This window comes from Carassius auratus, chromosome 28 (genome assembly GCF_003368295.1).
Source record: "Carassius auratus strain Wakin chromosome 28, ASM336829v1, whole genome shotgun sequence".
Classification (NCBI taxonomy): Eukaryota; Metazoa; Chordata; class Actinopteri; order Cypriniformes; family Cyprinidae; genus Carassius; species Carassius auratus.
The window spans coordinates 7,546,650-7,571,993 of NC_039270.1; the positions used below are offsets into that span (position 1 = coordinate 7,546,650).

The window sequence follows — 25,344 nt, forward strand, 5'->3', positions numbered from 1 at the left end:
CCTTGTTCAGCAAAAATAATGATTTTATTCAACAATTTCTTCTCTTCTGCATCAGTCTTTGAAACGCATTCACAAAAGTAGCATGGTACATTCATGTGTTGCTGCTTATGCAGGAGCCGGCATTCTGATGTAGAACCTGAATGCACTGAGAAAATAAATCAATGCATCGCGAATGGAGAAATTACTCAGCATAGACTGAGATATTCCGAATGCATCGCGATTCTTTCTCAAATTGGTTCTGAGCTTAGTTTTCAACAGCAGATTGCAGAGGAATGCACATGCATGGTTCCGTCGTGAACATGCATCAAAGTTTGACACAGAAGAGAAGAAATCATTAAATAAAGTCACAGTTTTAGTTTTCTTTGTGCACAAGACATATTCTCGTAGCTTCATAAAATTAAGGTTGAACCACTGATGTCACATGAATTATTTTTACAATGTCTTACTACCTTTCTGGGATTTAAATGAGTCAATTGCGTTGCTGTCAAAATATCTTAATCTGTGTTCTGAAGATGAACAAAAGTCTTACGGGTTTGAAACGACATGAGGGTGAGGAATTAATGACAGAATTTAAATTTTTTGCTGAACTGTCCGTTTAACAACCTCCTGGCTTAGGGTTCACTTACAGAAAACATCCTCCTAAATGGTACAGTAGTGGATCCTATGGGACCCTTTCTGAGAGTAACCCTCTGGTTATCAGTCTGAACTTAAATTATCATTATGCCACACCAACATTTATACAGTACATGGGAAGCATTTGAAGTTAAGGAAGACTAACTTCCTGCCTCTATGTTGCAGTAAATGGACGTCAGCTTCATGGAGCCTCTGGACATGTGCTCGAGCATCCAGATGTGTACCTGAGGAAGACCAGCCTCAGCAACCAGGTACAGTCTCATTCGGAGGTATCACCATCATATAAGGCATTATATAACCATAATCTTTCTGTGGAAAATCTGTGAAATGATTCCCAATGTGAAGTGCAAATAATTTGCAAATACCAAATAATTCGGTCTTCCATTGCTACTTGGATTCGGACAGAAATATATGAGTCAGTAGAATCTGGTGCCATCTGCGCCAATCTGGGAACAGTAACAGTTAAAGAAACTGGCGAAGCAGGGCCAAGTAAAACCCTCCCTATCCCACGTGATCGACGAACAGCCAGACAAGGGCAGCTTGTGTCATCAGCAAATAGGAGCAGCAAGGAGTAGGCCATATGGAGAGCCCAGTTCTGGATCCTCGTACGCGGTTAGAGTTTGATCGTAAGCCAGGATTGGAAAGGTGTTGGGTTTAAGTGGAGCCGGGGAGGGTTAGGCGGAGAAGACGAGATACACTGGGAGAGTCTGGGGTGCAGAACTGTTAGCAAACAGGACCGGGCGAGCGGCGAGGAACGGAACCATAGGTTGCGGGCCTGCGCCGACATGTTCTGCAGGACGGTAAGACAGAAAGTCAGGTTTTGCATGTTCGTTAGCTCCTAGTGCTGTGCATGCTGGCTCTTTGGCCATGCTTTTTTATTGGTAAGATGGAGTGTGTGTAAACGGGTGTACAGACGCTCAACACATAATGCAAACACATGAGCTATGCTAGGACAGTTAAGCACAGAGGGGACGCAGTGTAGTTAGATGCATGCTGGGAGATGTTTGCTTCTACACGCTAAGCACACAGTCTCTAACACCTGCTCACACAAGGATGGTGATGCTGCGTCTGCAGCTTTAAATAAAGCACATGCACACACTCATGTTCTCCAGCCTTGGACACACACGCACCTCTCTCGAAGCTCTAACACTGATGCAGAATGAATACAGATACCTTGAAGCATCAGCCAGTCTGAAAGATAAGCTCATACACGCACACACGGCTTTGTTTTCCGCAGGTCATGTGCTATGTCTCTGCCGACAGCGTGCTGTTGTTTGCAGTGTACCTCCAATGATAATTAGCCCCATTCCACCCCTCCTCCCTCACTCTCCTCCTCTCTCCTCCCTTCTTCTCTGCTCAAACACACAAGCGCTGTAGAGAAAGAAGGGGGCGTGGTGCCGTTTGAGTAAATCATTTGCCTCCCATCGTTTTAACACTCTGTTCTCACCTATTTTTAACGCTCTTTGGTTTATTTTTAGTTGTTCATATTGTTATTTAAATTAGCAGTGTTTGATAAGCCACAAATTACTATTATTGTCGCTCTAGATATCGAACTTTGGCTCATTGCTCATCTGTGCATGATACCTTATAGATAGAAGATTTGTGTGATTACTTTTCTGAGACATCACACTTACTAACTTTACACCAGCAGAACAATTAAGCGGGTTAAAAATCCCAGACTTGAAGGAGGGAACCGAGTCTTGATATCTCAAGACCAGAATATCATAGGGACTGGGGGTGGGCTCCTTTGACTTGGACCAGTAAGCAACTGCATAGCAACCACTCAGAACACCCTAGCAACCGCATAACAGCATGCTGAAGAGCTGTTTCTCAGCCGATCTCTACGATCTTTCTCAGGCATATGCAGTTCTTTATAGATGTTCCTTGTTGTCTTCCTGTTCTCTTGAGTGAGTTCTACAAAGAAACGTCTAACCAGTATTTTACTCCAAAAACGAGAGAGAAAAAAAGTCAAGTTATATTTGTTTTTATATTTTATAAGAACATAAACTGCATTTTGGGAGATATTTTATTTGTTTGCTTGTTTGTTTCTGAAACATTTACCCTGAATTACTTTTCTGTAGGGGAAAAACAGTAAAGTGTAGAGGCCAGATTTACGAAACATGGCAAAATAACATTAGAGCACGGTTCCATAATATCTCAGATGGAAGGAAAATTCTGCGTGTGATTTACTGACAATGTGCACATTAATAAACAAAGATGCAGCCAGATCATTTCTATAATGACCAGCACAATTTACCAAAAGCAGCGCAAATTACCCCCTACTCTAAGACATGCTTTTCGGGGCATTAAATAATGGCGCAAATATCAGTAATTTGACAAGCACTAACCTAAGTAAATCACGTTGCATGTTTCATTTTAATACTATCCTCACATAAATTTAGCATCTGCAAGGGAAACTCCTGCAAATACATATTCAGTAAGCTCAGGCTCAAAAATAACTCTGTCCATGCCTTTCTTCATCTTTAGTAGCCTAAATCCTGACAGCACTCTTTTAACGCCGAAACACGGTTCGCGCTGGTGCAGGCTGTTAGTTGATCTGACCCGTTTTTATTTAATAAATTACTACAAAAATAAAATGGCAGTGGTCCTGAAAACAGGCTTTGCTCTGTAAGCTTATTATCATTTCATTTTTCTTTTTCTTTTTTTACCTTCCTTTTGATTTTGAGGTGAAACCCGACCTGTTCATCAGAAAAGAGATTGACCCTCTATCCTGTTGACAGTGTGCCCTGTTAAGTGTGGCTGAAGTCTAGGTTACCTCCCTGCCTCTCTCTGCCTGTTCCTCTCCCCCTCACACCCCCGTCACGCTTCCACGACCCCCCTCCCCCTGAGTCCCCCACCACACACACGCTCCACTCTGCATCGCTCGCCACAGCAGCACAGCCAGGCAGTCGGACTGCGCGCGGGACTCGAGCGGTGTGGCAGAGCAGTGGCGTGAAAGTGCAGAAAGAGTGAGACAGCAAGAGAAAGAAAGAGAGAAGGCACGGAGCAATGGAGATGGAGGAAAGCTTTGATGCGGAGGGCAGTTTTGATGATGCCTCCTGTCTCTCCCCTCAGAGCCCAGGGTCCACCTCTCCGGCCAGGAGGCAGAATAAGGAGAAGGAGATCAAGGAGACCAAAATCACTGTGAGTATTGCTCTCACACATTGACACCAACACAGCCGACGTAGAGACGTATAGAAGAGACGCTCTATATGCATCAGTCACAGCTTTAATAACAACATCAATCAGAAAGAGCCAGGATGTGCGAGTTCTGCAGATCTGGCCCCTGGGATTTCAAATCAGTGGTTGGCTGTTTCCCTGAAGTGTTTCGCAGATGTGAAACATCTGCTCAGTGTTTTGTGCCACTCTCTTCACAGCTTCGCCTGCGTGTGTGTGTGTGTGTGCGTGTGTTTGTTTGTGTTTCACGAGCGATGTTGCTGGAAGTTTGTGTGTGCGCTTCTGAGAGTGCGAAGATGCACTATGACTAGAGGATTGCATCACCACTGTTTTGCAATCCCTTGTTTTAACGGATTCACCAACATGGAAGCGTTCATTCAAATGACCATTCCCGAGATTTAATTGCAATGATGGAACTCTTGGGAACTGATTTGAATGGAACCAACTGGAGTGGAGAATACATCAGGTCTTCTTTCCTGCTTTCCTGTTAACTGCTCCGTGTTCTTGCATTAACACGCACAGATTTGCCCGCTTCCCTAGAGACCGCTTGCTGTTCCAAACGCTGTTGACCAGCGTCCAACCGCTCCGTGGAGGAGAGTATTTTCAATGCCAGCACAAGCTGTGTGGACGCTCTGTTACGTGACATGGCTGATGCTTGACAGTGGGAATCTTGTGCACGTACGCGCGCTCACAGCCACGCCACTTATTTTCTAATTATGTATGCAGTGTGAGTGCGGAGACGTGGCTTTGCAGCTGCATTCGAACCCCATTTTGATCCAGCTTCACCTGGAAACGGTGCAAAAAAAATGTATGATACACTGTAGGAAGCTTTCAGAAGAACTAGTTGTGTTGCAGTGCATTTGGAAACACTGCTTTTATTCACAAAGCAGTACGCAGAAGGTCAGATGTTGCATTCGCATGCTACTGCAGGTCAGATTTATTCCCAGCAAAACTCTCGCAGGAAGTCCTTTCCTACCAAATAAGCCTGAACATCCACTTTTAAAGCAGGGATGATTTTGTGGGCAGCTCTCATTCAAAAGAAAAGAAAAAGAAAGCACTTGATTGGTGACTCTGTGGAGTTACTACAGTATATGTAATAGACAGATATTGTTAAAGGCAGGCTTGCTGTGATGTAACCTGTAGTGTGAAGACGGCGAGCGATGTACAGATATATTTTGGCGAGCGTGTAAGGCAGGTGAGGTGTCCGTCAGAGGAGAGAAAGAGAGACCGCCCACCAGGGAGAAGACTAGAGAACTGGGGAAGACATGGCTAGTCCAGTTTCCATGGTGACAAAGGCAGTAGTACTGACTAGTGGGTGTTGAAATAGAAAAAAAGAAACGCACAAAGAGGGAGAAATGAATGAGAGTGATATGGGAGGAATGAAAGAAAGCTGTCATTCAGCCTGTCACTGTTTGTTCAGGCGTGTTTAGTATGCTGCGGTTCTAGCGGCAGGTATAGACCCACTGCTCTAGGATCCGTACGTGGTGTGCGTTAATAAACGTGTCATTTCCTCTAACAAAGGAAGTCTGATTACTTATTGAAGCGCAGGCGACAATGTGCTGTCATTACGGCCAGAAGAGTTTTTCTTGATAAGCACTGAATGGCTGAACATTATTCCAGTTATTACACAGCTGCTTAGCAAATAAATAAATAAACAGACAAGAGATATTGACGTAAGTTAATTATTTTTTTTAATTATTATTAATTATTTAATTATGTGAGACTGAAAAGACCAGCACAGATATTTTGAAAAGAGTTTGATGATTGACCATTATAAGAAATATTTAACTGAATCATACATGATCATAAATCGCACAATTATATTGAACATTATGCAAATATGTGTCTTACTGTATATAAAGTATATAATAAACACACACACACACACACACACACACACACACATATATATATATATATATATATATATATATATATATATATATATATATATATATATATATATATATATATTTTTTTTTTACAAACACACACACATTCGAAATATACAATAAAAATATATACAAATGTGGACATTTTTATATTTGTACACAAAAATACTTTATAAGCGTTATACAAAAGCAATATAAAATCAATAATGAAACTATTCAAAAATATCATAAGTTATTTGCTATACTTAATGTATTATATATAATGTACTGATTTAATTAACACTATGATTCTATGCTATATATGCTAATAAGTATACTATAATTTTACTGTAGTACGGATATACTGTATTGTAACTGATACTATATATACAGATACAAACTATAAAGTACAAAAATAAAATATAAAAAATGATACATTATACAAACAATAATAATATATAAATAATAAAAACAATTCAAAAATATAATGAGATTGCAGAACTGCTTACATACCATGTATATAATTAATATACTTGAATTTTACCATATACTGTAATATGAATGATACTATGTATACACACAGATACAAACTACATCATACAAAAAAATGTATATGAGAAAAAATCATTCATTATACAAACAATAATGATATATAAATAATAAAAAAATAGTTTAGACATATTACATCCCATGAGATGTCTATGGCAATCAAACTGCATTATGGTATATAAACTATATTTTACTGTACTGAGATAGTAAATCTGATTCCATCTCAGAATCTTTCTGTTTTGTATCTTGCTCAAATGCACCATTTCACTCAAATCTGGCTATAAATATCAATATTGCAAAAACGCATTAGAAGTGTAATGCATATATGGATTTCTGTATATATTACAAGGTATTCTTAGCTCTCTCTGTAAAACGCACAAGTGATTCTCCATGACAGCCACTGAATTGGAGACACGTTGAATCAATAGCGTGAGGTTGTTGGGGGTTTGAAAGGCTGGACTAGAGGCTTTTACCTTTTGCCTCACCTTGAGCATCTTTTGAATATCACTAATGTGGAACCAATAGCATGTCACTTATGCTGACTGATTCACGCTCGCGCTCCGTCCTGGTGCACTTTACTGCGCTTCAAATAATAGCTGTCAACAGCTGCTCGTAGTACCAGCACTGGTAAACAACTGAATACTGTGAACTAGAGATATATGGAGGCCACGTTTTGGAAAGGTTTGTTTGCAAAAATGTTTTGCACTTAGAAGTGATGTCACCCGTTATTGGTATTGTATAACTATTGTCTTGTAATGGGGAAAAAGCCCTTACGGGAAAAGCAATTTGTCGCTTAGCAACAGAGGCCAGGCACCCAACAGTCTGATTGCTGTATGAATGAATGTGTGTGTGTGTGTGTGTGTGTGTATGCTGGAGAGAAACCTGCTGACTGGATTGGTGTTTTGTAGATTTATTTTGTTTGCTTGCCTGGTGATTTTGTGTCTCTCATGCATGGTGCATGCTATCATTAGGTCTGTGATATTTGTGGCTGTTCAGCAGAAATGGTTGGTTTTCCAGCAGCCGTGTTCATTACGGCATTAAAAGCGAGTGGGGCAGTGGGTTCATGGGCCCGTGCCAGACATACACTGGGCACAGGCATTCTGCTTACCCAAACAAATACTGCGTCCGTTTTTTACCTTTCACTATACAAGCACACACACAAACACGGGGGTATAAACACATTGTTTGCCAGTGTTGTAGTTTACTTCCAAACTCCTGACTTAAGGCAATGATTACTGCTCTGTCTAGGGATGTAAAAGCTAAATTAACTTTCAAAACAAGAGTTCACCCAAAAATCAAGCAGAAATATTCATCATTTACTCTCTTGTCTCATGTCGCTCCAGTACTGTATGACTTTCTTTCTTCTCTGGAACATCAAAGATATTTTAAAGAATGTTTGAATGTTTTTGATCCGTTTTTGTTTTAAATTTTGTTTTGTTTTACTTCTTGTTTTGTTTTCTTTTGTTGTCATGTTTTGAAATTTAGATTTATTTTGTTTTTACTTTTTCTGTTGTGTTTTTTAATTTCGTTTTTTTTCCCCTACATTTTCTGTTTATTGTTTTGCATTTTTTTTTGCTTTTTGTTTAGTTGTGTGTTCTATATTTTGTTTTATTTTGAGTTTAGTTTTTACTTTTGTATTTTGTGTTTTGTTGTATGTTTTGATTTGTCTTTTATTGCTGTTGTCAATAAAGTAAGTGATGTATGTTTGGATGACATGAAGCTGGGTTTGGGTGAACCATCTTTTTAAACAAACCATTTATTGCCAAACTTTTGCCTGGTTCTATTCTTTTGTATGATGGCAACAGTGTTACAGTGCTCAGTCTATCCTTTTCTTCTCAAGTTTTTATATTCTTTCTTGACTTTCACGTTTTGCTGAGATGATTTGTTAATATTTTAGTTTTTATCATTTAAAATGTGTCTAGTGGCCAATGAACTGCGAATCTTGTTTTATGTGCTGCAGGATCCGTTTTTGACTTTGTTTTCTGTGATTGTTATTTAATTTTAAATACATTTCTGATACATTAAAACATAATGGTGTATTCACAGCTTCTACCATGAGGGCGATAATTGCCAAAGCTAACCTGCCAAACGAAGAACCCTTGGGCCATTCTGACTACTGTGTTTTGGTTCATAATTCCTGAAATGTTATATATATATATATATGAAATGCACCCACTGTGAGTCACCTGAGCAGAGCTCACAGACCATGTTTGAAATGACTGTGGCCCCCAACCAACCAGTTTACAGCAATATCAAGAGTTGCAAAACCCTCGCGGTGTCCCAAATGGTGATTCAGGTTACAGTTTTGGTGGATATGAACTGACCTTACATCAGCACAGAGGAAGCTGGATTTTTAAGTATGTGGTGGGGGATGTATTTCAGTGTGGACAGAGGGTGTAATGAGCTCCTGAAAAGGGTGGATCACCACACTGAGGAGTTATAAGAAGAGAAGATGGGCCTGAATCTGATGAATGGGCTCATTTTGCGGAGGATGAGAGGGAAGGATAAACAACGGGAGTGATAGATGTGGCGGCACTGTAAAGGAAAATCTAGGGGCCACGAAAATCAGAGCAATCTTCCAGGCATGAAATGAACAAAGTGACGAGGCACGATTGAGAAAATCAGCTCAAACGGCATCAGATTAGGAAGCGTCTGGGATGAATGGACAGGGGCTTATCACTGTTGACATGCAAGGGCCGTCTAACCAGTGTCTTTATTGCAATTGTGGTTTTTGTGTGTGTCTTTATGATCAGATTTGCAGAATTTGCATTGCACCATTTTGTCCATTTGCTCAAATGATGCAGATATATATATATATTAAAAAGGAATTATTTTTGTCACTGCTGAAGACTTGCTCTATATATATATATATATATATATATATATGATTTTAAATGAAACATAATGTTTTTGTATTTACTTTGTATAAAACCTTTTGTTTTCACAACAATATTGTACATAATTAATACAAAATAATAATCTGCATATTTGGGCAGTGATATTTGCAGGCATTTTTGCAATGACCTTTAACCCTGCTATGTTTAATTTTAGCATATTTTGAATACAAGTTGAATGATCATCGCACAAAGCATGTTTTCAATTAGAATTCCATTTAATATTCCATTTATAGGCACAAACGAACTAGGTGATACTATCATAATTTACTTTATGTATTGAAATAATTTCCATACTTACAGTTTATAGTGCGAACAATAAATTAAATTGCCTGATATATATATATATATATATATTTTTTTTTTTTTTTGTATTATTATTATTATTTTTTTTATTAAGTCACTGCTGAATTTCAAGAAATCCCCTCAGGGATAAAGTATCAGGTTGTAATCAGAAAAACTGGGGGTGCCAAAAATCCCAAAAAACATAGGGATGCATGTTTTATGCGTGTATTAATATGTGGTTGCAATTTAATTTATTGTTCGCACTATAAACTGTAAGTATGGAAATTATTTCAATACATAAAGTAAATTATGATAGTATCACCTAGTTCGTTTGTGCCTATAAATGGAATATTAAATGGAATTATAATTGAAAACGTTTTTATTTTTATAATATATTCTCCCTCAACTGAGTTTAAGAAAATGAATGACATAAGCATTTTAAATAGATGTCAAAGTTAACATAACTGCAAGAAAAGCTTGCTAACAAGAGGTTAAAAGCAATTTGTTTACAGTGGTGTATTTGAGCATGAATAAGTGTGAGTGTGTGTTTGAAGCACTGAAGGGCTATGGCAGGGAGCACATCCTGTTTGGCAGTGGCAAGGAGGCGGTACAGATGGTGAGCATTACATAATTGCAGTGCTTACAGGCTAATTGGAGACGCCATGGACCCTAGAGTGTATACTCAAACACTTTATGAGCGCACACACACTAACTGCAGTCTGAGGTACGCAGTGCTGGATGTGATTGTTTGGGAATCTCACTCTTGACAACTTAAGCTTGTTTCGTGGTTGTGAGTGAACGAAACAATCTAGTTTTGAATGAAATAGTCTTACATACATACATAGAAATAGTTTACAACATACCTGCATACTGTGGAGTAGCGTAAAGCCCTCGGGTAAAATACCTTGTCTTTGTATTTTGTCTCTGAATACGAATGCTATGCACTGCAGAAGTGTTCCATTCCGTGAGGTTGACAAAAAGTTGATTTTGAGGTAAATGGATGGAAAATGTAGTGATTTTTACAATGTGTCTAAATTATACACTGTAGCTAGTGAGTGTCCTTAAAACTCACACAAAGACAAAGACTTTTATGAATTTCAGTTTTGTTCGAGCTGATAGATTTCCAACAAACATCAAAAAAGTGAAAGGATTGTATGTGTTTTATTTTACATCAGAACCGTCTTTGATTATTGCAAGTGATGTTGCTCCATCAATATTTATGAAATAAAGTCATTTTGTTCTGATCATTGTACATTTTATGGACCTTCATCCCATTGTAGCCTTACCCTTGTGAAAAAGAAATGTGCTTAATTGTACTGAATGTAGTGTACTTCAAATCCTTTAGTATAGTAAAAACTGTAAAATAAAAAAATAAAAGAAATAAAAGGCCAGTGAAGTGTACCTTAGATGCTTTAATTTCATTCTTGTAAAAAGCGCACTTTGTAATAATGTCACATTTAAAGGTTTACTTTAAAGTAGATTTTAAACCAGTAGGTTTCGTTTGTTGTGCTATAAAGAAGCACACTTATTTTGATGTGTTGACTTAAATACTAAAGCATGTGTAATTCAACTTCATCACATAAAAATATACTTAAATACTTGGCATACACGTTTCAATAGGAATGGCATTAAAGTTTATTTGAATTTACCATAAATGCTTGCTGGTGGATGCACAGCAATCCAATGTGTAAAGAAAAGTTAAAAGTCTGATAAAGTGCACTTGTATGTGCTTACACTTTTTAAAAAAAAGGAAACGTGTAAAGTGGTTGTATGCAATAATGAGCTTTTATTCTTCACGTGTTATATAGACAGTATTTCTTGTGGTGTGCTCCGGTAAACGTACCAGTATAGAGAAAACAAGACTAGGCTTTTAATAATGGTTTGCCATTATAAACATACTCTCTCTCGCTCTCTCTTTCTCTCTTTTTCTCCATCACTCTGTCCATCCGCAGGCTGTTATAGGTCACGGCCCATATGACCAGTCTTTCTCTTTTACATCGTGACCTTTTATTTGTCTCCCCACTCACACAAGCCATCCCGGTCTCACTCCTCTGAAAATAAAACCAACCTGACAAAGCAGCACTCCGTGAGCTGACCTTCCTCTGTTTTATCTCACGGCAGATCAACTGCGTCACCTTCCCTGTGTCCACGTCTGCGCCGGAGCAGCAGCTTCTCAAGCCCAGCGAATGGAGCTACTGCGACTATTTCTGGGTGAGAGCCTGAGAGAGAACAGAGAGAGGACGGTCATGTCTGGTGGACTGCATTGGATGAGTACTGATACTATACCATTGAGCCAGCCACATCTAATACCATTAGAAGGACAGAAAACAACTCACTTAGACAAACTTATGTTACAGCACACAGGGTCAGCACACATTTGCTATATGTGAGTATAATATGGTTTAGAAAAGTAAATTAAACTGAGTAATTGGCTTAGAAACAGCATCATGCGTGGCTTAAATAGCAATGTTAAAACGAGGGATTTTACTGTTTGATGAAGAAGAATTCAACCCAAAGGAGACCTGATGGTCTGGGGTTTTTTTTCTTCATTTTTTTCTTTTCATTGCAGTATGCAGACATATATATTTGTGTTTGTTTTGACAATTTCATGACAGATGGCATTTCACAGCAAGGCTGTGAATCATTTACTTCATCAGATTTTGTCTTTTTGCATATAATATATATTATATATAAACAAGATTTAATTGCATTACACGATATGTAATACACATACACATTTGTTTGTTTTTTTAATGCCGATATCTTGTAGCTTATTAATGAGGTTTTATTTATGTATTTATTTAATTATTTTTTTTACATTGTGAATAGCATGATGCTGTTAGCATGAGCAAAACTAGCATCACTATATTAAAGCTATAAGCGCTGTGAAGCTGTGGTTTACAGTGAATTTATAACAGCTAAGGGGCGTTGTTAGGCACGACGTGAGGTTAGAAGTTATAAATTCACTGTAACCCACGGCTTCACGGGGTTTATTGCTTTTATAAAGCTAATAAACAACCACCGAAACAACCTAGCAAGCGCACAGCAACACTACGACTATTTAAGATTTATGACCGCATATTTCCTCAAATCATCACCACTGACAGGTTTAAGAAAAATATAATTTGAGCCACATGTACAGACAGATAAGACAAAGAAATATGTAAATGAGATCCAGGAGGACATTCACAGTTAATCTGAGGCAGTCAGTGTGCATTTGCATTTGGATTTTTGAATGGGTGCCATCAGAATGAGAGTCCAAACAAGGGTTTGTTTCAAACATGCCGCTTTTCACTTCAATGATGGACTTACTTAGTGTGGATTACTGTAAGATGTTTGGACTCTCATTCTGACGGCACCCATTCACTGCAGAAGATCCACTGATGAGCAAGTGATGAAATGATACATTTCTTCAAATCTGTTCAGATGAAGAAACACACTCTTTGATGGCCTGAGGGTGAGAATATTTTCCTAATAACCCCGGAGAGAGATTGAAATGACATGTAGACATATGCATGTATTTTGTCTGAAAGATTCTTCCTGGCTGTTTCTCAAGCCGAGCGTGTGAAGAGGTTATGACACTTCTGTCATGTGTGGGATGGCACGTCAGCAGCCGTCACAACAGCAGACTCTTACACCTCCACACACACACGCGCGCAGTGAAAGAAAAACATATTTCATCAACATGCTGCACACACAGACTGCATCAATAATCCTCACATTACATTAGTCATGCCCTAAACAACCTGTACACACCCTTCACTGAAACGCACACTCAAAGTTACACCCGCAAGGGTGTACACCCCCTCCCACACACTCTGATTCAAGCAAACCCACGCTGTGACTCACACACACATGTGGCCGCTCTCGCACACATCTGATGGTGCTCACGTGTTGTTGACTGCTCGGTCGGTGCTGATGAAGTGGAGGCATACATGACGCTGCGTGTGTGTAATGTTGCTCTGTCCTCTGCAGGCCGATAAGCGGGACCCTCAGGGGGCCTCAGTGTCAGGGTTTGAGGTGCTGCTGCAGAAACAGCTGAAGGGGAAGCAGATGCAGAAAGAGATGGCAGAGTTCATCAGAGAAAGGTGGGCAAGCATCATTCTTACACAACACCTCACTCCCTGATGCCTTTTTGAGTGTTGTGTCTTATTTTGCACACTGAAAACAATCAATAAAAATGTATGGTTTTACAGTTCAAACATCTAAACATTTAAGTCATGCCAGAAAGATCATATTTACAAATTAAACGCAAATGAATGTCTCTAAAAAGTTATAATTATGAGTGGAAAACTCGTGATTACTAATGGGTAATTTCCCAAGCTCGAGGTGTGCCATTGAGAGAACATGTTAAATGCAGTAGATGTAACATCTGTATTAATGGTCAATTTGTTGAAATGAATGGACTGTTTCCTTTCTTTTTTCATTACAATAAAACTATCCAAGCTGCATGTACAAAATACGGTAGTATTGCACAACTATAATAGAATAGGTGAAGATTCTGCTTATAGAACCTTCATAAATTGATTACAAAATCTTGCAGAATTTTTTTTTTTTTTTTTTTACAAATGGTAGATTGTCATCTTGCATGGACTCACATATGAATGCCCCTGACATTGCCATTACAACTTCCTAACTCGATCAGTGTTTACGTGTTATTACTGTACTTTTTCTTACTTCAAGAGTGTTGGTTCAGCTGTATACCAGAAACAAAAGACATTTATGTGAACAACAAGAAAAGTTTTTTTTTTTTTTTTTTTGTCAATGTTTTAGGAAAAAATAATTTCATTCAAATGCTCTAAAAACAAGCCTTAAGGCCAGATTTATTAACAGCTTGCACCAGAGCAGACTGTCATTTGGCGTTAAAATAGTACGGTCAGGATTTACTGAAGATGCTCAGTTAAGAAAATGCGTGGACTGTTACTTTTGAGCCTGAGTGTACTGAATATGCATTTGTAGGAGTTTACCTTTCAGACGCAAAATTCACAGGAAGAGAGTTTTAAAATGAATCTTGCAACTCAATTTACTAACGTTTGCGCTCATCAAATTACTGATATTTGCGCCATTATTTAATGTCCAAAAAAGCAGGTGGTAATTTGCGCTGCTTTTGGTAGATAGTGCTGGTCATTATGGAAATTATCTGCCTGCATCTGTGTTTTTTAATGTGCACATTGTCAGTGAATCACACGCAAAATTTTCCCTCCCATCTGCGCTTTTATGGAATTGCGCACTAATGCAAATTTGCATTGTTTAGGAAATCCGACCATTATGTGTTATGCAGTTTTGCTGCTTTTGTAAAGTTATCTTTGTGGCGAGTGGGGCGGGGCCGAGAGGCGTGGGAACGAGGGGTGGGGCGCAGGTGTAGCTCATCTCCAATCACTACACCTGGCCTCACTCCTCGTTCCCACGCCTCTCGGCCCCGCCCCACTCCCCACAATCTTGTTTTAAGGAAGTTTAGTTATTTTACTGAAAAAGTTAACTTTTTCGCATATTAAGGCCAGCATAAGGATCCTCACATTGACTCGATGTCAGAATCAAAGCACACTCAAATGTTACGGCTTCCATCTGAAAGGATAGGAATGGATCACAGCAATCACAAGAACAGACAGCCACTACAAAATGCACAGCGATAGTATCAAATGCTAAGACCATGATACTTATATAACAGAGTGATGAAGGATAGCTATGTTCAAAGACACAGGATATTACCATTATACAGATCTGAAGGACTGTAATATTGGCACGGTGCACATGGAGTTCTGCCAGTAGTACTATATGAGATTATGTCACATTAAATCTTCTTAATCGCTCTCTTTTCTTGATAAATGCTTCATTTTTCAGGATAAAAATAGAAGAGGAGTATGCCAAGAACCTTTCCAAACTCTCCATGTTCCCAATGGCAGCACAAGAGGAAGGGTACGTTACCAATTTTTTTATTTATTTTAAGTAATATTACTGGACAATTGTTAGCTGCATTTCCTTCACTATTTGTGACTCATCGATGTGGATAAGAATGGACTTAAATATTTTTGAGCATTGAGCTATATCCAGATCACGCTGAGAAGATATAAATGTACTTAAATGTTGACTGGTGGTTAATTACACATGATTAATTGCACTGAATGTGCACTTTTGTTGTACTGCAAATCTGCAAAAAAAGTAGCCTATATATTTAAAAATATGTACTTGGAGATAATACGTTATGAATGAAATAAAAAAGCCACGTTAGTGTCTCTTAAAGAGAGCCACTTTCATGACACTTTTTAAAAGTCGACTGTGTAATAGTGTTAAATGAAATGTAAAAGAGTAGCTTTAACCATCTTTCCTGGGCTCTGGTTTGGTTTAGGACTCTTGGAGAAGCTTGGGCTCAACTGAAGAAGAGTCTAGCTGATGAAGCCGATGTCCATCTCAAGTTCTCTTCAAAGGTGAGCAATTCTCAGTTCTCTGTTGTGACATTTCTCGAATCGAGGTAATATAAGATCCAGCTGAGAAACTGGCAGTCCAAGCTCATGCATTGCCAGGGAAGACGAAGTATCTGGCCTTTATTTCATTTCTGTGCTGTACTGAATAGCTTCCCCTCGGAGATGTTATTAGCCGCCTGTATGTAATGAGCTACACAGCTTTCTTCAGTCTGTTGCGATTTGTCTATTTCCACCGCTGTGCCTTCCCGTGTTCACACTAGCGTGCTCCATTTAGCACCAGTGTGGGTGATTAATTGCAGAAAGATGGAGGTGATTCTGCAGTCTTATTCCCTCAGATCACGTATTATTTACGGCGACCGCAAAACAAAAAAGCCTTTCTTTTCAAGAACATCATCATCATTACTGAAGCAAAAACTCGATCCAAATGCAAAGAACCCACACCCCTCACAAGTTCCTTTCAGATGCTGTTCAGTGTTCATGTGCTCAGTGATTTGCCCTGCGGCTGTGTAACTGATGCAGAGGGCTTTGTCTCCAGCTCCAGAGTGAAGTCGAGAAGCCTTTGCTGACCTTCAGAGGAGACAACTTTAAAAAAGACATGAAGAAATACGACCACCACATCGCTGACCTGAGGAAGCAGCTGGTCAGCCGTTACGCTGCTGTGGAGAAGGTACAAAGTGCATGAATATTTAGCATAAACCCTTGTGAAAAATAAGTGCACTTCAGATGAGCAGATACCGGTCCTGCTGATGGGTTAAGGAGGAACTGCCTGTCACCTGAGATCTCCTCCATGCTCTTGAGACTGTGTTGAGAGACAGCAATATTATTTCTGTAATAACTGCTCTTTTTGAAATTCTACTGAAGTGCACTTTCTCTTCACAAGGGAACTTTAAGTCCATCCTGATTTTGTCAAGCATGTTTAATTAAAATGCCTTCTCAAGTCTGTGTGTTGTCGGTACAAATGGCTCTAAAACGTTTCCCAGAAGCCATTGTGTCAACACGTCTGTTCAAACTTTTGCATGGACAGCAGATGGCTGGATGAGAAATGAGAGCACGTCAGAATGATGCCTTGAGTGATTCACTTGTGTTCATCCTGCTGACTGAACATCAGCACTGACCCCAGGCCAGATATCCATCATTCACTCCCAAAGAGAGCTGACCATTCCTGGCGACATGAGCAACAGTGACCATCGGCTACGCAACGAAGTTGAGCACAGTTTCACTGCCTCGCAATACGGCAGCATTCACCGGGAGTTCAGACAGTGGAGCTCACGTGATTCATTGCTTTATCTGACTGTATGCTGCAGAGTGGGAACATCTATTAACAACAGTATTAGCCCCAGCGTCTACTTGGTAGGAAATAGAAAATTATGAAACAGTTAGATGTCTCAATCTAGGGTTGAAAAAAAAACTGCTAATCAAATCCCCTACTGTATTTTGTACTCTAGGCTAAAGGTTAGTCTTTTTATATTGCTTTGTGTGGTGTTTTGCAGGCACGGAAGGCTCTAGCGGACAGACAGAAGGACCTCGAAGTGAAAACACAGCAGCTTGAGATCAAATTGAGCAACAAAACAGAGGAGGATATTAAGAAAGCCCGAAGGAAATCCACACAAGCAGGTCAGAGCATGAGTGCTAAGCAGTCCATTAAGCTATCCTGAGCATCCTGGGCTAACGTGGTCTTACTTCACACAATAAACCTGATGAACACGTTCATTTGATCCAAGATGTGTTTGAGTTTTGGAACTAAGATGAGTTACAATACTAGTTCAAGTTTGTAGGGGGTGATATTTTGGCTCTGCAGTCCCAAAATATGGCGATTTATTAAAGGAATATATCAGAGAACTACAGTGGTTGAGACGGGTGTCAAGGAATAATGATTTACATTTCATCCTGGTCCTCACACAAAGTGATTGTACGGCTTCAAAAGACTTATAATATGGCACATTTGGTGTTGCAAAATGTTTTCATTTAATGGAAAATAAGCAGCTCGTTCATTGTGCTAAACATCTTCTTTTGTGTTCTACAGTACGTTAGTCAAATGGGTTTGAAGTGACACGAGAGTAAGTTCTGATAGAAAGTTGATTACGTTCACTCTTCCTTTAACCCCCCCGGTGTTTTATGGTTTGAAACATATTTTATGGCTCATATGGCATAATACAGGAAAATGTGCTCATAAAAAACACCTTTATTTTATTCAGAAGCCCAAACAAATATGCAAATAGGTGTAGATGCTGATACTTATATGGTCAAAAATGTGAATATCTGAAGATCTTTACAACAGTACAACAGACGACTTACATAAAACACATATACATTTCACTTGTCACTATACATATTGCACAATACATGCTTAGTTTTGTGATCAAAGCATTGTAGCTTTCATCGTTTTTATGTTTTTGATCATATAACGCAATACACTGATGAATGAGAGATGTACAAATCAATCGTTCTCAAAAGCCTGGTGTATCATATGTGATACTCAGCTTTTTATACAATTTTCAAAATGTATAATCAAGTAAGCTTAAGTTCCTTTAGTCAAGATTAACTAATTGTTCATCTTGAAATATTAATACAAATATAAAGGTTATAAATATATATATACACTTCATAAAAATCTGTGAAACAAAATCACAACAACAACACCTGAAGGTTCGGCATTTTTACAATTATACTAAAAGGGCTTTTACTTGCAAAATAATTATGGAAAGCATGAAAATCGAGCACAACAGAGTTTTCACCCAAGTTTTAATCATGTTGACAAAGAGAGGCCTTAGACATTTGTGCATCAAATATGACAAAAAAGGCTTTATAGGGTTAATACGATCATTAAACGGCTCCGACTAACACACTCACACTATCAAAATCGTCAAGTCACAGCCAGTTTGTCAGCTGTCATAACACTGTTAACAGACTGCACTGGCTGCTCCACTGCTCCTCAATAGTCTCTCCTTTTAAAAACTTCCAGTCATTCTCTTCCAGGATGGATTGCAAATGAAACTAACCCTCCGTAATCTGGCGTCAGTCCTTTTTGTGTTGAGTAAGGAGCTTTCTTTGAGGTGAAATCTTGTGCGGGGTCGCCATTGTTGTAGCGTGCGGAGACTGTGGAGATGAGACTGTGTTTTCTGAGCGAGGGGAGAGAGGCATGACAAACAGGATGGGAGAGAACAGTGCAGGGGATGGAAGAGGACTTTGGCTCAATCCCAGGAGTCTGTGTTTAAGAGGAGCCAGGCCGTATCGGTTCCAGACGGAGTTGGGGAAAGGCATGGAGTAATGGTCTATTTTTGCAGTGGGAAAATGGGCCTCGTGGGAGCTGATGATCAGCATGCCAAGCCTCTTACTGCTCTGGACGCCTACTATCAATGCCAGATTTGTCCTGAGCCGGACACTCACACACCCGTGATCCAGGAAGATCTGGCAACCCTGGGGTTCACACGGTGGGATGCGACACCGGGGAGAATTCACTCCACCTTCAACCTGTTGGCCTGAGTGACTGGTGCATTATTGAGGACCCTAATGGTGTCTTATTCAGTGCTTATAGACTGACTCCATCAGCACAGAGGAGCAAATGACCATGACAGACTCACGCACAGCCACGACACTGAGTGCTTCTGACTATAACGGCTCTGTGAGAGGAGCTCCTGCCTCACTATTCACAACATTAATGTGATATGCATAACAATGCGTCCAATTCAAAGTAACGGAAAGTGCTATTAACTAGTTGCTTATTAGCATGCACATTACTAGCATATTGGTTGATTATTAGTACTTACAAAGCACATATTAATGTCTTATACTGCATGACCATATTTCAGATCCCTTAACCTGACCGCATAAACTAAACAAATCAGGAATTAATCAAAGCAAAAGTCATAGTTAGCAATTAGTTAATAATGAGATGTGTTCTAATTTATATTGTCTCCCTCTGTATGAATGGGGCTTTATACATGAAAATGTCTCTTGCATAGGAATGGTTATATTTAGGGGTCTTATGCTAAATGAGCAAACTGAAAATTATAGAGACTTTTTTTCTTCAATCTGTAAGCAACACCCTATTAACCACCCAGAAACATTAGCAATGCATATCAATGCAAAGCAACACGCTTGCAGCCAGCCACAACACTCTTAACACAAATGAAAAAGCTAGGCAATGTAAAAGCCTAGTTTATATTATGGAACTCATTTGTTATTGATTATAATCACCCCTGTTACAGTAAGCCATGTGATAATCGTGTTTTGAGATATCGGTGTCAAATGGTGTTTTAGATTCAGTCAGCTTTGATTTTCTTTGTTTGCAGAGATCTTTTCCAGTGCTTGACTGCAGGAGATTGGTTTTAATTGTGCTGCTGCTGCCAAGAGCTTTCCAGTGTTTTCCTCTGCAGCTGAGCTCAGTAGAAAACCCCTGTATGATGTTATCTGTGTCTCTCTTTCTCAAACTCCCACGCGCGGCGCTGAACAAGTCGCAGCTCCCGCCATAAATCAACGGCCAAACATTAAGCACGGCTCAAACGGCGTTTTCCTTCAATAATCCGGACGGCTCAAATCACTAATGCAAATGTCTTTAAAGCCTGGAGCTCATTTACATATAGATGGAGCGATCTGTTTCTTTTTTCTAACAAGATGTCGATATCTTTTCTGCCTCCTTTTGCCTCGGTTTACATTTGATTTAGCCTGTAATTGTAAAGCCCAGTAGTGCAGTCTGGGAGCTCCTTGGTTAAATGATTATTGTGTTAAAGAAGAAGGGAATACAAATAAGTGAGTTAAGACTGACCCCTGCTGGTAAAGCCAAGCACTGATCAAATAAGAAAATATTTAATAAAATCAGGTTCCTTTCACTAGTTTACCAGTAAAAAAAAAAATATCTAATTATATGACATATCAAAAAAAAATATATGAAATATCAAATATCTTTAAAACGAGGTTAATTCAGTTGAAAAATAGCAAAATCACTTATTTACTATCAAGACGAGTTTGATTTAGGAAATGCGTTTAAAAATATATCTTAAAAAAAACATATTGAATGATCATCTGATCACATGAAGTATGCAGTGTACACATCAGAAATAATTGTTAAAGTTCATTTAAATTAAACTGCATGAGTTCATGTGGATTTGAAAGATTTTTCTTACATAGTTTCTGATTTATTTTCAGTATGTTTATTTTGAAATGCTCAAAACTTCAAGGTTAAGATGAAATCAAATGCTTTAGAAATCTGGGTTTGTATTGTTTTGTTCCTTTGGCAGATTTGACCCCCACTTGGTTTATGCATTAACCACACTACATTTTCCTTTTTTTCTATTTAATATTTTTGTGTAATTAAATAGTTAATTTGTGTAAGGGCATGTGTGATTGTAATGATGTCTCTATGTTTTATGTGAACAGGTGATGATCTGATGCGCTGTGTGGACCTTTACAATCAGGGTCAGTCAAAGTGGTTTGAGGAGATGGTCACCACAAGCCTGGTATTTATTTATATTATTTTATTAATAATTATTTTCTAGTCTCTATAGTTTTCTTATGCAAAATGACACTTCATGCATATTCATAATGCAGTGATGCATGAATTATCTTAATGATTCTCCTTGAGGCTTATTTATCATTATCATTATTATTATTTTTGTTATCTACCTTTTTTAATCAATGTAAAATTGTAATGAAAAAATCTGCGTTGCTTTTACAAAGTGGCAGCAACGACAATATGGGAAAAACACACTAATGTTACAATTACTATCAGTAAATATCTAAAATCTAAAATACTATCAGCTAATTCCAAGTACTGTATTTTCCCTCCCTATAGAATTAAATTTTTTTAATAAGGGTTAACTTAACAAACCAAGTCTAAGATGATTCATCTCAGATTTTGATTGAAATTTAGAAAGAAAAAAAATGCTTTTGAGTAGGCAATGAACTACAACTACAATGAACTATGAACTACAAAAGCACTGCAAACGTCATAATATACTGATCATTATAAAACTAATGGCTGACAGTCATTTATGATAAGTATTAAACTATATATATTAAGGTTTTGATTTACAGAAATGATGTACAGGTTTCTGCTAACATCCTCTTTTCTGATTGGTGGAGCCTGGTGAAGGATTGTGGGTAGTGTAGTTCTTTACCGGGAATTTAGAAACATAATGCAGTATTCTGAAAATTAAATAAAATATTGTGACTTCTGTATCTTTGCATAAAATTGAGCTCATGATAGGTCTGTCTTGAAAGGTTTTGCTGTGTTATGAATAAGTAATTTCACCACAAAGAACATATATATATATGCAAGGCTGATCTTAAATGTGTGATGGTCTGTGTTTGTGCTCTGAAGGAGTTGGAGAGGTTGGAGGTGGAGCGGGTGGAGACGATACAGCAGCTTCTGCGTCAGTACACCACACTGCGGCATGAGACGGACATGTTCAACCAAAGTGTGAGTAACAGCAGTGTGTCCCAGCTGAACCCAGTCTCAGAACCCAACTCTGCTCCACATCCAGATCAGATCTGCAGCTATCTATACTGCTTTACAATTACATTAAAGCGGTTTTCACATGATCTTTTATACGATCTAAGAATCTCATTACACGAGCTTTATCATGCGCTCTATTCTCAGTGAAAATAAATACTGCACAAGCTTTTCTCAGAAATAATCTGAGACATTTGTGCTCAGTGACTGATCAGCTGGTGTTCTGGGTATTTTAATGTATGTGTGAAACCAGCTGTTATAATGTTGTAAATACATATGTAAAGTTGTAAATAATAATTTAAAAAAGATTACTGTAGCATGTTTACAAGAAAATACTATTTCCTTTTCCTTATTTTTCTTTAAACTATTGCTTAATAATTCCTGTTACTTGCCATAATTACTTGGTGTATACTGTAAATGTGATTTTTTTCCCCTCTTTGCAATAGGTTTTATATATTTTGTTATATTAAGCAGACATTCATGAATTTGTAAGGGTCTGAATACTTTTCTATGATTAAGCGATACAAAGTATAAAAAATTAATTAAATAAATAATAATAAAGTAAGTATAAACCGTTATCATACAAGCTAACTCAGAAAGTAACTCTTGTAGATTCAAATGCCTCCATTTCTCTGTATTTGTGCTTGTCAAGATAATCTTCAGATAATGGGTGGATTTCAGTCACATAATGATTTGCTGAATCCGAAGTTAAGAGACACATTAGAAAACCGCACAGCTTGTGTTTGAGGGCAAACAGAGTGTAAACACCTTCACAGGAGACTAGCTTCAGAGTAACACTCGCCACAAGTCTGACTGTGTTTAACAGATGGATCTCAGCCTTAATGGACACGTCTCCTGTGACACTTGATGAAGCCGCCAAACTACTATGTACAAAGCACTATTTACACAAATCTTCGACCTTTTCTGATTTGTCTCGTGTCTTAGACGATGGAGCCGGTGGACCAGCTCCTGCAGAGTGTGGATCCTGCCAAAGACCGAGAGCTCTGGGTGAAGGAACACAAGACGGGGGATCTGAGACCTGTGGACATGGACATCTAGACAAAACACACAAACGTACACATGCATTAAACTACAGTATATGAATCTACCTGCATGCCTGTCTACCTGAGTACTTCAACCTCTCAGCCAAAGCCATACAGGTATCACCCCTTGAAGCACTGCTTGCTTTGTGGATCTCCACTGAAAATATTAGATAATTACAACCTCATAGCTTTATAGGAGATTTTTTTTTTTTTAATGTCATGTGGAACCAGTGGCGGGAACGGACAGCAGCACAGCAGGCGCGTTATGATACCGAGTAGCCATCCATATAATCCTGCATGTCCTCTGAATAAGATGCTACTTAAGACTTCCCGGTATGTCTGTTATTCATGACATACCATTCACTGATATAGATCTGGACGAACACTGTACAGTAAAACAGCTCTTTGTTTATTTCCCATTAAACAAATGTCATCCAATCAAATTCTTTTGATCGTTTTAGTGTTGAAATAGTGTATGCACATTGAACTACACAGCTATTAGATATTCACAGTTGCCTGGACTAAGGTGTAAACCAACGGCATGCCACATGGGTGTTCAAACACCTAAAAAATGATTAATCCTTAACAGAAATGTCCAGCATCAGAGTTACAGGGGGTTGAAATAGGTTAAAGCATATCATTGTTTGGTATTGTTAAATCGGTGTTGTATTTAAAAAAAAGCAAAGGAATGCAGTGGAAAGTTTTTAATGCTATTTTACACAAACTCCACATAAACCGCTGGCGAATCAACGGCATTTCCTTATGAGCGAGGGGGTCAGGTTGCATCGTTTAGGTATGGAATCGCTATATTTTCATACTTTTGCAGATTTATTTTACAGAAGAGCATGTTTTGTCTAAATGTAGGACTAGTTGTGTTTGGTTAATGGACGTGTTAGTTGAGTGGTGTTGGTTAGTCCATTGCTTGTGTTCATGGAGGATGTGTCAACTAGCCAGGACTCGATAGCAAAGTCATATAATTTTTCCCAGTCGAAGCCAAGAAATCCCCTTATGCAGCCAGGTTTACTCTACTGGCGTCTAAATTTCTTCTGTAGGTTGCCCTGAAGCAGTTTATCGACTGTTTCTCAATGGTGAAATTATATGGTTCGGCTGTAGACTCCGGGTGTCAATCAAAGGTGGAATTTATTGATTTGTGTTGTAATGTACACCTTTTAGTGCCTAAAGGTTAATTGCCTTGGAATGTTCACAATCTAATGTGTTAAGTGTTTGTACATAATTGTAAATATATGCGTGGCGTTTTGTTGTCCGTATTTGTTGTCAGGCTCGTCCTACATCATGCTCATCTCTCTGTAGTCTTCGTCGTATACTGTTTTAAAAGATAAGTAAACATCTGATTGATTGATGCCGCAGTTTTCTGCTGGATGCACATTGTCATAGGCAGCTAGTTACAACACTGTTTGAACCGAAACAGCTCGAATACTGGAAGATAGATGAAACCTTGCCGTTTTCAAAACTTTATACAGTGATATTGAGACATTTGATACATTTATATGGCACAGGAAGTCAGAGCACACTTAAAAAAAAAGAAATAATTTGTATTTATTTTTACTATCAGTCAGTATGGGAAGAAAAACTTAAGTGGTTAGGGTTTGATAAAAATGTTGCCCGATAAAAACAAGCACACCAGAAATCCGGTGCATGATTTGGATCACACGTGCTAGGCTGAAAACATTGTCAAATGCACATTAGCATGTCCAAACATGTGAAAGTAAATATAAAATTTATAAGGAAAAATGCTGTACCATGAAAGGTAATGCATTCAGGTTATTATTTACTTTATTATTTGGAAGTTACTAGCAAACGCTCTCTTTTCACCTTATATGGGGTATGACTGGTTTACATTCGCTGTTTAGCATGTAACAAGTTTTACTGTACTGCATTGCCCAAGCTATTCTAGAACTACATGTTGCAGAACTTGTATTAAATCTTGATGTCAATGGTGTGCATTCTGTGTATTCTGAAGAACCGTTCAGTTGAATGTCTGTGTTCCAAACTGGATCT

General features: G+C 38.5%; 1 protein-coding gene across 2 annotated transcripts; it reads left to right on the forward strand.

Moving 5' to 3' along the window:
* The first annotated feature begins 1,351 nt into the window (after nt 1–1,351).
* Nucleotides 1,352–24,868, forward strand: gas7a (growth arrest-specific 7a). Of its 2 annotated transcripts, XM_026207489.1 has the most exons (11): nt 1,352–1,433; nt 3,709–3,777; nt 11,531–11,620; nt 13,385–13,497; nt 15,251–15,325; nt 15,756–15,834; nt 16,367–16,498; nt 17,322–17,445; nt 21,208–21,287; nt 22,151–22,249; nt 23,228–24,868. In XM_026207489.1, the coding sequence occupies exons 1-11, from the start codon at nt 1,419–1,421 to the stop codon at nt 23,339–23,341; spliced, it is 990 nt and encodes a 329-aa protein (XP_026063274.1). In that variant the 5' UTR covers nt 1,352–1,418; the 3' UTR covers nt 23,342–24,868. The 2 variants fall into 2 exon arrangements, with proteins under 2 accessions (XP_026063274.1, XP_026063273.1); XM_026207488.1 differs by lacking the exon at nt 1,352–1,433 and having other exon boundaries at nt 3,494–3,777.
* Nucleotides 24,869–25,344: the final 476 nt, after the last annotated feature.

Coding starts and splice junctions, on each gene's coding strand:
- gas7a (XM_026207488.1), top strand. CDS start 3,643: ATGGAGATGGAGGAAAGCTTTGATGCGGAGGGCAGTTTTGATGATGCC. Junction 15,326..15,755: donor ATGGCAGCACAAGAGGAAGG/GTACGTTACCAA, acceptor GGTTTGGTTTAG/GACTCTTGGAGAAGCTTGGG. Junction 22,250..23,227: donor CGGACATGTTCAACCAAAGT/GTGAGTAACAGC, acceptor CTCGTGTCTTAG/ACGATGGAGCCGGTGGACCA.